General features: G+C 44.7%; 2 protein-coding genes across 3 annotated transcripts in view; one reads left to right on the plus strand and one right to left on the minus strand.

The window, feature by feature from the left end:
* Positions 1 to 12,136, minus strand: part of LOC310826186 (tigger transposable element-derived protein 1-like) — a 1,677,490-nt gene that overhangs the window by 367,720 nt on the left and 1,297,634 nt on the right. The gene's annotated exons all lie outside the window — the stretch shown is intronic.
* The window catches only part of LOC310826170 (aldo-keto reductase family 1 member B1-like), a 29,421-nt gene that overhangs the window by 14,929 nt on the left and 2,356 nt on the right, over positions 1 to 12,136 (plus strand). The window contains exons 4-9 of one of the 2 annotated variants that reach the window (XM_083700871.1): positions 2,208 to 2,285; positions 4,626 to 4,748; positions 8,097 to 8,203; positions 9,251 to 9,332; positions 10,011 to 10,094; positions 11,680 to 11,762. In XM_083700871.1, coding sequence (XP_083556997.1) covers positions 2,208 to 2,285; positions 4,626 to 4,748; positions 8,097 to 8,203; positions 9,251 to 9,332; positions 10,011 to 10,094; positions 11,680 to 11,762 — 557 coding nt within the window. Of the gene's footprint in view, positions 1 to 2,207; positions 2,419 to 2,470; positions 4,749 to 8,096; positions 8,204 to 9,250; positions 9,333 to 10,010; positions 10,095 to 11,679; positions 11,763 to 12,136 lie in introns of both variants that reach the window. The other variant, XM_083700872.1, reaches the window with a different exon arrangement.

Genomic DNA, 12,136 nt, shown 5'->3' on the forward strand with positions numbered 1-12,136 from the left:
CTCTCCCAAACTGGGGCAGCTGCACTAAAGGCCCTGCTTCCAAGTTATGGTGAGTCAGCCATCTGGTATCCTTGCAACTTGAAGGGAGAAGCTGTCATGCAGACTGCATTTCCTTCCTTTGCTGGCTGCCCCTCACAAAGTCTTTATAGTGGTAGAGCAACATTTAGAAACCACTTCTGCCAAAGGCAGGTGTGTAAAAGTGCTAAAGGCAGAAGTATAGGGGCAAATCCAAAAATGCAGGGTCACAGCCACAACGCTTCTAATAATCCAACAATTATACAACAATGATTAGGGATGCATTACAACAATCAGGGCAGATCTCCATGTGTTTCAGTTAGATCTACTGTTTTCTGTGGATGTACATGGGCAAATGGTTTGGAGTTCTCTAATCCCTCCTTTCGGAGTGTGTGTGTGTCGGGGAACTGCCATCAGCTCAGAGGCGAGAGGTGGAAGGGCAGCTGGATTACAGAGAGCCTCCAAAGATCGTGGGAAGCAGCACTTCCTCAGCGGAGGAGGGAGGCCCTGCCTCTAGTGGGGAAGAGATGCAGGGCTCGGAGGATGCAAGAGAGAGCCGAGACACCGTGCCTGAGCAAAGAGGGGGGGGAGGTCCCCCTTTACCCAAGCCTTCCCTGCGCAGTAGGTTTTCACGCAGAGGGGAGGCGTCGGCTGGGGGTCAAGAGACTACTCTGCTGAGGAAAGTTTAAGGACCCCCATTCTCAGATTCTGCTAGTGACTGAGCAAGACATGGAATTGAGGCGCTCTGCACTGTAAATGTTTTACACCAAGAATAAAGCCTTTGAAAAGACCAGTGTGGGATCTTGCCTGTTTGCTCTCGAGCAACCAAGTCGATAGGCATAACAGTGTGCTTTCTACGAAGTTCCACTGTACGTAATACAACCTGCACATCTTTGTCTTGAAACTGGAGACCTCCTGTTTTCAGTGTTCCTAAATGCTTAGCTTTGGAGAATATGGTAGCCAAAAAGCTGCTCCCCTTTCATGCTGATTGGGCAACTCTCGGATGCTGGAGACGGAGACCCCGCTACAGAAATAGTAAGGGGTCTTTGACCCCACCCCCCACCTACCCAAGACCCTGGACCTCTTCACCACTGGCTAAAGGTATAAAAAAGAGCATATGGTTGGTATTGTTTCATTGCACTGGTGTCTGAAAAAACTGTGAGCCTGACACTCAAGCTTCTGAGATCCTGGAGCAGGGAGCTGTGATGATTCTGCCAGGAGTATTCTAGTGCAGAATACTTTGCACCTCCAGGCATGCTTACGACAGAGGAACAATCTACAGAGACTGCTCTAGTTACCTTCTAGAATTTTGGTTTTTCAGAAAAATAACTGAAGCGGTTGGCTGATCTGGTTGTCTGGCTGAGCAGTGGTGTTGTTTGAGAGCCTGGCTTTTTTTGCCCATTGTACAAAGAAAATGCGACACCGTCCCTTTTACACTGGTGCTGTATTTCAGTAGCAGAGTATGTGGTTTCTGTGCAGAATGTTACCTGGCATCTCCAGGTAAGGCAGGAATATGGTCTGGCTTGGTACAAAGCATATTCCTTTGTTCACAAGGTCCTAAGTTAAACTTCAGGCACATCCTGTCAAAGTCCTATAAGGCCTAGGACCCTCGTACCTATGGGACTACCTCTTCTCGTATGTCTCACGGTGGACCTTACAGTCTTCAAACAAAAACATCTTGGAGGTCCTGGGCCACAGAGAGGTTAGGCTGGCCTCAACCAGAGCCAGGGCTTTTTCGGCTGTGGCTCCGATCTGGTGGAACGCTCTGTCACAAGAGACTAGGGCCCTGCAGGACTTGACATCTTTCCGCAGGTCCTGCAAGACAGAGCTGTTCCACCAGGCCTTTGGCCAAGGCACAGCCTGACTCCCTCCTTTGGCAATCCTCACAGAACTCTAGCCCAATGGTTGCCATTAATCTGATTTGAATTAATTTTAGAATGAAATGATTTTAGAATGTTTTATCATTTTACTGTTGTTAGCCGCTTTGAGCCCGGCTTCGGCTGGGGAGGGCGGGATATAAATAAAAATTATTATTATTATTATTATTATTATTATTATTATTATTATTATTAATAATAATAATAATAATAATATATTGGGGACTGGGAAAAGCCAGTTGTCTGACTCTGCACAAGACAGCCTCATCTACTCAAAAGCAAACCCCTCTTATGTTCTTGCTTTGCATTTGACAGGCCGGCGATGACATCTTCCCATCTGATGAAACAGGCATGATAATACCCGGTAACATGAAGATTGAGGACACCTGGGAAGTATGTTCCGCTGCAGTTAAAGGTTTCTCTTTGTTCTGTGTGCAATTTCTTGCATTCACCTTTTGCATAGATTGCAGCTATTTATGGCAGTTTCTGTTGGCTTAAGTTGTGCTATATATCAGTTCCTTGGAGGGCTTCTTCACTAAGTAAAGCTCAAGATTTTACATGGAATTGGCTGTGCATAGTTGCAAATACCATAGAAAGGTCCCTCTTGACTAGGGTTTGCAAACCTCGACCAGGGAGCCAGATGTGGCCCTCTAAGCCCCTTTTTCTGTCCCGTCCCCCATCCCCTCGGACTCTTCTTATGCCAGGCACACATCTTATCTCATTGGCCCGCACTCTCCTTGTATGGTTTTGCCCAACTTGAATGTGTTGAACTCTGATGGTGCCTTTTTGCATCTCTGGATGGAAGATGGAGAGAGGAGTTTGTAGAAACAAGCCTACTGTACAAAGCTAATATTCATTCAGTGCTCTGGCCACTTTTGCTTCTGGTCCTGCATCCTGGAAGGAAGGTTCCTTAAAAGGGAGCGTGGATCTTGGGCTGAAAAAGGTTCCCCAGCCCTGCTCTTGACTTTGGTAGGATATTTACAGATATATGTGTGAAAGCAAATTTACTAAAAAAATATGTACTGAGTTCTCCTTCACCGTTGCGGCCATGCCAGACTAGATGCCGTGTGCAACAGAACCAGTGGGCATCACCGGAGGAAGCCGCTGGGGCAGCGTGGGCCGCCCATAGGGGCTGGGGGGGGGGGCCTCTGGAGTCTGCCTGCTTCCTCCCACTCAGCCGCCCTAGACAGTTTGAAGACTTTACACAGAGAGGAACCTCACGCGGGTTTCCCTGCATGTAACGTAACAAGCAGGGAGCCAGCCCAGATAGAGAGAAAGACAGCAACCATTTTATTCCCTTTCTAAGTGCCGGCTGCATCCATTGCTTCCCTGACACCCCACCTCTCCTCCTGTGCGTTCCAGGGTTTGGGTCCTGAGTTGAGGGATCTTTTGTTTCTCTCCATCCAGGTCCCCAACACGTCTAAACTTGCCCCATAAACTGTGTTCTTCTCTCTCTCTCTCTCTCTCTCTCTGTGTGTGTGTGTGTGTGTGTGTGTGAGAGAGAGAGAGAGAGAGAGAGAGAGAGAGAGAGAGAGAGAGATCACATGTTAAAATGGTACAGCCAGCCGTGGTTCTGTAGTGCCGCAATTTCTTACAAGGGAGTATGAAATTCCAATTTTCAGTACGCGCCCCTTGTGCTTAGGGAATTCATCTGCCTTGAATATAGAAAATATTAACCTTTGGGCGGCTTCAGTCAGATATAGGCACGCCTTCACTTAGGAGCGTTATTAAATCCAGTAGGTCCGTATTGCAAGATCCCTTCTGCGTTTGCAGAGCCGCCCCCGAAGTGACCCTTTAAATCCACTTGATAGTCCAGCTGTAGGCACTCATCTTCCAGGCAGAATGAAAGGCGCACCCACCAATCCCACTTCCTTCCTTTCCCCTTCCCACCCCCCTCCATTGTTTGCTCACTTGGCTCCTTCCCGTCCTCTCCCCTGCCTGCCTCCTCCAGCCGGGAGTGCGGGGCAATGGCGCGCCGCCCACCTGTGACTCCCAAGACTCCCCCAACTCCCGAGCTGTCAGAACGAAGGGGGGAAGGCTGCCAGCACAGCGGCGCAGCTCCCCCGCCTTCCCCCAACGGCTCAGGGTAGGCTTGGGAGTCGCGGGTGGGCAGCACAATGAATGTCACCCCCCTCCTGGATGACACCCGGGGTAAACCGCCCCCACTGGACCCCCTTCCTCCGCCACTACCAGTGGGGAGTAGTCATCTCCAAACACCACCCCACACATGTGCTCCCACCTCCCTGACCAAATAGTTATTTCTATGTGGTACCTCTGGATGTGAACGGGATCTGTTCCGGATCCTGAAGAGAAAGCAACCCGTGTCTGCGAATGCACGGGTCGCAATTTGCCGCTTCTGCGCATGCGCGTGACATCATTTTGAGCATCTGTGTGGGCGGCAAAACCTGGAAGTAACATGTTCCGTTACTTCTGGGTCGCCACGGAGCGCGACCCGAAAATGCTCAACCTGAAGCAACTTTAACCCAGGGTATAACTGTACTGGTTTTTTGGTCTGGAATTCCCCATTTCCAAATTCCCTTTCGGTTCACAGAGAGGTGCATATGATAGTTTTGAAGGTGTTGTCTCATTAGACGAGAGCTTAGCAGGCTCAAAAGTGTGACAGCTTTCCAAAGACAGACCAGGAGGAATTCCTAAGGACAGTGGGGAGATTTATGTTTGCAACATGTTTATGTAATATTTGGTCTTCATTTGTCCACCCCCCCCACCCCCCAGGCAATGGAGGAGCTGGTGGATGCTGGATTGGTGAAGTCTATTGGCGTTTCCAATTTCAACCACGATCAGCTTGAGAGAATCTTGAACAAGCCCGGGTTGAAGTACAAGCCTGCAAATAATCAGGTAGGATGCCCAGCGATGTAAACTGAAGCTTTTTAGGGGCTTATGAAGGGTTGATCATTTCACAGCAGCAAGAAGACACAGGAATTAAAAAAAGAAGATGGGCAGATTTCAGTGCTTGTAAGGAAATTCTGAATTCAGAATGTCTATTCAGGATGCACAGGGATCCTGTTGCATCTTTTCATAGCTGAACTTAGATTTGAGTCTGTTTCCCTGCAGCACCATGCCTGGAATTGAGGAAGCATGTTGATTATATTTATTTACTTATTTCACGAAAATTATACGCCACGTGATTGTAACAACAACAAAAAAGCGCCTCACAACACTTTTCAAAAAAAGATGAAGACGTTGAGGATAGAGTTAAGAACACACAAAACTTTCCCCCATCAGAAAGTATGCAAGAGCTTGCCCCTTGCTTTACGCTTTTATCAGCTTCAAAGGCTTGGAGGTAAGAGGTTTTCAGCTGGCACTGAAAATTAACTGGCTGAATTAATTACCACGAATCAACACCTGCTATGGTGTCCTCCCCTCCGTTGGAAATTGCTCAGTCAAAATAATTGTCTGAACTTCCCCATGTGGAGTCTTTTTTGTTTTTTTAAATGGTAACTTTTCAGATTTTGCATCTGAACTCTTAGCTTTGTGGTGGGCGGACAAAAGGATGGTTGGAATGGAGTGAGTGGGTATGTTATTTATGCTAAGTGAGCATGAAATTAAGCCCCAAAGAGCAGTGCATACTGAGACCAAGGTATCGTGTGACAGAGACAAGGATGCCCAGGGATCCTGTTGCATCCTAAATATAGTCTGTGTGCTCTGCTAGATTCATAAGTCTGCACAGAAGCCTCGCCAGTGTGCTTCTTCCTTCAAACAAGAAGCTGAATTTCTGGATACTGCCTGAACATGGTATCCCACAGGGGCCTGGCTGTGAACTGATTAAAAAATATACATGCAAAACTCATGCATGAGTTTTTTGGGAAGTTGCCATTATGCCTACTTAATAAAGCAGTTGAATCCAGAAATAAAACTCGCAGCAACTTTGCAGCTCTATCCAGTATAGTTCAGCACCCTTCTTGGCTGGTCAGGAAGACTAAGCCCCAATAAGTAAAGACTGGAGTGATCACAATTCTCCACACCCCACAGAATGTTGAACAAGATGCAAGAAAAACTCGGTTGTTCCTGGTATATATGCACATCCCGCCACTGCCTTTGATAAATGGTTTCTCCAGGGTTCTCAAAAAAACTTTTTTTTTTATAAGATATTTATTAAAGATTTTCTTAATACAATAAAAAAAAAACAATATAACTTTACAATGACCATATTTTCTTCACTTCTTTGGACTTCCTCACATCTCTTGTTCCTGCGTTCTAAGTTTTCCAAACTTAACCCAGCAATTTATCACCTTGTTTCAATTCTTATATTATGATTTCCAATATTGTGTCCCTAGTTTTAGATAATTTTACCCAAACCTTAAAAGCTTAATTTTAGCATAATGTGTATCCAAAATTTGTCTTTTCTTATGTTTTCATTTATCTTCATATTTCCTTTAACTAACTTGATGGTGCCGTGTTGTTAATAATCTTACATCTTTCTTAACACTCATACAATTTACAGTATTTTTGCAGATAGTCCTTAAATTTCTTCCAGTCCTCCTCCACAGCCTCTTCTCCCAGGTCCCGGATTCTGCCAGTCATTTCTGCTAGCTCCATATAGTCTATCAGTTGCATCTGCCATTCTTCCAGTGTGGGCAAATCTTGGGTTTTCCAGTGCTTGGCGAGAAGTATCCTTGCTGCTGTTGTTGCATACATAAAAAATGTCCAATCCTTCTTTAACACCCTCTGGCCGACAATGCCTAAAAGAAAGGCCTCTGGTTTCTTAGGGAAGGTATACTTAAATACCTTTTTCAACTCGTTATATATCATTTCCCAAAAAGCCTTAACTCTAGGGCAGGTCCACCAGAGGTGAAAGAACGTTCCTTCGGTTTCTTTATATTTCCAGCATTTATTATCAGACAAATGATATATTTTTGCAAGCTTGACTGGGGTCATGTACCACCTATATATCATTTTCATAATATTTTCTTTCAAGGCATTACATGCCGTGAATTTCAAACCGGTGGTGCATAACCTTTCCCAGTCAGCAAACATGATATTGTACCCAATGTCCTTTGCCCATTTTATCATAGCCAATTTAACCGTTTCATCTAGTGTATTCCATTTTAGCAGCAGATTATACATTCTTGAAAGTACCTTAGTCTTAGGTTCTAACAGTTCCGTTTCCAACTTTGATTTTTCCACCTGGAATCCTATCTTTTTATCTAACTTGAAAACCTCTTTGATCTGAGCATAATGTAACCAATCTCGCACTTTATCTTTTAGTTTCTCCAAACTCTGCAACCTCCAATTATCTCCATCTTTTTCTATTATTTCCCAATATTTCGGCCATTTGGCCTCCATATTGAGTCTTTTCCGGGTCTTAGCTTCCATTGGTGATAACCACCTTGGGGTCTTATTTTCCAATAAGTCTTTATATTTTATCCAGACATTAAACACTGCTTTCCTAACAATATGGTTCTTGAAAGCCTTATGACTTTTAACCTTGTCATACCACAAATATGCATGCCATCCATAAGCATTGTTAAAACCTTCCAGATCCAAAACCTCAGTGTTCTCAAAAAACCTTGAAAGCCAGCTTGACCTGAGATAGCAATGGGAGAAAATAATGTCTGCATGGTTGGTGCTTGCTTGATTACTTTGTTTATTTGAAATTGCATTTCTCCTTCTTAATTCCATTTCTTATTCCTTGTTTTTGTACAATTCGTTCTTCTACTTCAACCTTGACCAGCATAACTGTCTTGCTCGGGTGGTTGAGAAATTGAATTGGGCATTTGAAGGTGCTGCTGGAGAAGGAGGAAATCACTGAGGAAAGCTGGTAGTCTTCTATTAAACGGGAACATTATGAGTGCCCTGTGAAAATCCCACCAACTATGAAATTAGTGCTGCAGCCCAAGAAAAGCCTATAGGGGGAATCAGGAGTGCAGCAACCAGAGATTGTGGCATTGGGGAAAAAAGTAAAACCTACCATGTGGTTTTCTAAAGAGGCCAAACTATGTTTGCAGATGAATTATGGCTTGCCTGTTCAACTGCCAGTAGCTGTCCAGGAAACCTGCCAGGAAACTTCCTATTATATGCACAGTTGATCTCTGAATGCAAATCTTAAACTTCTCTATTGTTTTGTTTTTTATTTGCAGCCTGCCCTTTTTTTACAAACAAGCAGTGAATATTTTTTTTTTAAATGAAATAAATAAATAAATGATGAATGCAAATAATGCAAATTGTTTTCTTCTATGTTTACAGATTGAGTGCCATCCGTATCTTACCCAGGAAAAACTGATCAGTTACTGTCAGTCCAAAGGGATCGCTGTCACAGCGTATAGCCCCCTCGGCTCCCCTGACAGACCATGGTGAGAATGTTTGGTTGTCTTTTAGTGCTTAGCTAAATGTGCCCTGAGCTTGGAGCTCCACATCTTAGTGAGTAAATGGGTAATGGAAGTTTGCTTAAGGGATAACTAACCCAGGTCCAGCAGCCCCAAATATATTAAGCGTTTGGATTTGAAGCTATCCACTATGATGAAAGTTGTGTTGTTGCCATCTGTCCGTCTTAGGAGACAATGGAGTGTGCCTCCAGGGGTAAAGCCAAACCGCTGTGTTAGCAGCACCAAAGAGACCTCCCCAGGGCGCAAGCCTGGGCAGTGGGTATGGAGGTCCTGGGATGCCCAGACGACAAGACCCCCCTCTCAGCCTCGCTGATGTGGTCCAAAGGAAAGTAGAGCAATATGTTTGGGACCAGCTTGGCTGCAGGAGTTGCCAGAAGGAGGCGTACAAGGTGCCATCCAACTGTCTTAGGGATCCCCCTCCGGATTTGTTTAGGGTTTACTCCTTAGCCTTTTCTTCTCTTGAAGATATCCCACAAGGCAGTGGAGGTTTAGGACCAGAGTTTTCCTTCTCTTAGATGGGCTACCTTCCCAGGTTGATGAGCGCCATCTGTCCCTCACTTCCCTTTATATCATGTGCAGAAACTGCCTTCTTGGCCACCAGACCCACTGATGGAAGTAAATACAGCAAATCTGCCTATTAATTTATTTGTATGGCTACTGCATGCATAATTGTGCTTCATAATTATACTTAGCATTTGCTTAGCACCTTCATCTACTCAAATATGGTGCTATTCATATGCATTATGTGCTTGTAACAGCCCAGTAGGGTGAGCTTTATTCCTGTTTTGCAGATGGTACTTTTAATAGTGTAGAGAACAAAAGTCCTAATTGAAATTCCCTGTTAAAAGGTCAGAAGCTTTGGGGGAACCCAACCAGATAAGTGGGGTATTAATAAATTGTTGTTGTTGTTGTTATTCCTCTGCATCTGATCAGCCTTTCTGGTTTTTTTTTTTTTTTTAACGTGAGTTATCTTAGTAGCATTCATTACCCTTTGGCTTTTGTTTCTTTTCCTAGGGCCAAGCCAGAGGATCCCTCTCTCCTGGACGACCCCAAGATCAAAGAGATAGCTGCTAAGCACAATAAAACTGCAGCTCAGGTGTGTTTGATTTATGTGTTGAATCGAGTGCATAAGCAAAGAACCTAGTGGACAGGCAAAAAGAGGAGGTTTTCAGAAGGCAGTGGGCAGAAAGCAGACCTGAGAAATACCTGCCTGATAACTTGGCAGGAAGATGTGATTAGATCAGATGCACAAATCATGATGGCTTCCTGTGTTCAGCAATGTCTAGATCCCCTCCTATTGAATATATACAAGGTTAAATTGTGGTGATCAAAAACTCATTTCTTCAGTGCTCCTACTTGAAATGGGGATTTTAAATGTTAGCAGTTGTAGATACTAGGTTAAGGGGGATGTCACTCCTTGCCATTAGGTAAAAAATAAAAAATAAAAGGACCCCTCCAGTCAAAGGTGACTATGGCGTGCGGTGCTAATCTCACTTTCAGGCCAAGGGAGCCAGCGTTTGCCATGGGGATTTCAAGGATGCAAACTTTCTGGCAACAGATGTGTACTAGGAAAACTGAGGGAGACCCACAACCCTTGGATCCCTCAGCAGTTAAACTCCATTCAGGAATTTGAGACTTGAAGCCAGACTTTGCAGAAAGGGGTGCCATTTTGCTCAGGAACATGTGTGTGTTTTCCCTGGCAAATCTAATTTTTAATGTATTTGTGACTTGGGACAGGAAGACTTACTTGGTTTGGCTTTGTCTTGATCATTAGGTCCTGATCCGCTTTCATATCCAAAGAAATACAATTGTGATTCCCAAATCTGTTACTCCTGCACGTATTGAAGAAAACTTCAAGGTAAGATTGAAAGTAAGATCAGCTCCCTCCAGGATCGGTTTGGGTCCTACATGGCATATGTCACCCCAAACAAGTGCCCTCCAGTTACCTAGTGAACGGAGATTATGCCAGCCGTAGGCATAGCTGTCAACGTTTCCCTTTTTTAAGGGAAATTCCTTTATTCCGAATAGGATTCCTTGCAGGAAAAGGGAAAAGTTGACATCTATGGCCATAGGCCCAATCAACATCTGAAGGGCATCCTGTTGGGGAAGGCTGGTGCCAATAAACATATGAATTACAGCTACCATTAAGGGAATAATCTATTTTTGGTCTGTATATCTGCCGGCAGATGGCTCAGCGGGAGAGCACATTAGGGCTTAGGTTCAGTTCCTGACTTCTCCAGTTTTAAGATCCAGGCAAAACAGCTGCAAAAGACTACAACTCGCATCATTCCTAGCTAGCAGGAGCAGTGGTCAGGGATGATGAGAGTTGTAGTTCAACAACAGCTGGAGACCCAAGTTTGAGAAACAGTCTAGAGAGTCTGTGCTGACCAAAAGAAGACAGCAATGAGCAAAAAAGACCAACAGCTCAAAGGCTGTCATTCTGTTTCCTTCTTCTGTTGTTTCAGGTTGAGGAGAGTCTATAAACTGAGAGGGAGGGGTGGTAATTGCGCTTGGGAAATCTGCTCGCGCGCACACACACGCTTGGAATGTCATACCTGAAGGAGCGTCTCCACCCTCATTGTTCTGCCCAGACACTTAGGTCCAGCACCAAGGGCCTTCTGGTGGTTCCTTCACTGCAAGAAGCCAAGTTCCAGGGAACCAGGCAGAGGGCCTTCTCAGTAGTGGCACCCACCCTGTGGAACGCCCTCCCACCATATGTCAAAGAGAAGAACAACTACCATACTTTTAGAAGACATCTGAAGGCAGCACTTTTTAGGGAAGCTTTTAATGTTTAACAGACCACTGTATTTTAATACTTCTTTGGAAGCCGCCCAAGGTGGCTGGGAAGGCCCAGCCAGATGGACGGGGTATAAATAATAAATTAGTAGTAGTAGTAGTAGTAGTAGTAGTAGTAGTAGTAGTAATTCTTATTCTTATTATCTGTCTGAGTCCTTGCTGCCACCGCTGTAAGCTCATTCCCCCAGAAAGGGTACGAACCACTTCACTGCCTCCTTTCACCCCATTTCAGAGTTGGCCCCAAATGCCCTCCCCAACTCATTGGAGCCAACCCCAAAACCAGTAAAAGAGGCCAACTCTACTAGGCTGCTTTGGGCATCTCTCAACCCGACCAACGTCACTTTCGGAGGCAGCGATGCTTCTGAATTCCACTCAGGAGAAGAGTGCTCTCCTGCTTCCAGGTTTCACACAGGCATCTGATTGGCCACTGTGAGAACAGGGTGGTGGGTTTGATGGGACATTGGCTAAGATTTCAGTGAAGGTAAATTGGGAAGACACTTGCTTTTGCTTATTTGCTCCATTGAACACTTGGGAAGAAGAGGCAGGCTACAAATGCAAATAATGCATAAAACAAGTGATGTAAACCTCCACAATTCTTGTGAACCTGCCATGAATTGGAAATTCTGCTTTTTCTTTCTCCTTGCCAGGTGTTTGACTTTGACTTGACTAAGCAGGAGCTAGAAACCATTCTCAGTTTCAACAGGAACTGGAGAGCATGTGCATTTAGCCAGTAAGTAGCAGGCTCTGAAAAATCGAGAAGGGTTGATAAACAGCATTGTCGGACTTTCATGTCCACTGATCCTGCAGAGCACTGCAGAACAGTTCTGCAGTGCTTAGTTAGACAATTGGTTAAATAGATCAAAATAGCTTTTAATCACAATCGTTAAAAGGTGATTGGGGAAACAACCTTCTTGGGGGGGAATGATAAAAGTATTTTTTTTTTTTTTAAGGCATTTGTGCCAACCTTCTTTTACGAAGTTCATTTGGGGCGGTCAGGGATGAAGACCAGCCTGTTCTAATCTGGGGTGGGCAGACATCCAGCTTGTGAGATATGATATAATGCAGACATGCATTAAGATTGCCGGTACAAGATTATTCTAAACA

The sequence above is a fragment of the Podarcis gaigeae genome (assembly GCF_964106915.1).
Source record: "Podarcis gaigeae genome assembly, chromosome: 10".
Classification (NCBI taxonomy): Eukaryota; Metazoa; Chordata; class Lepidosauria; order Squamata; family Lacertidae; genus Podarcis; species Podarcis gaigeae.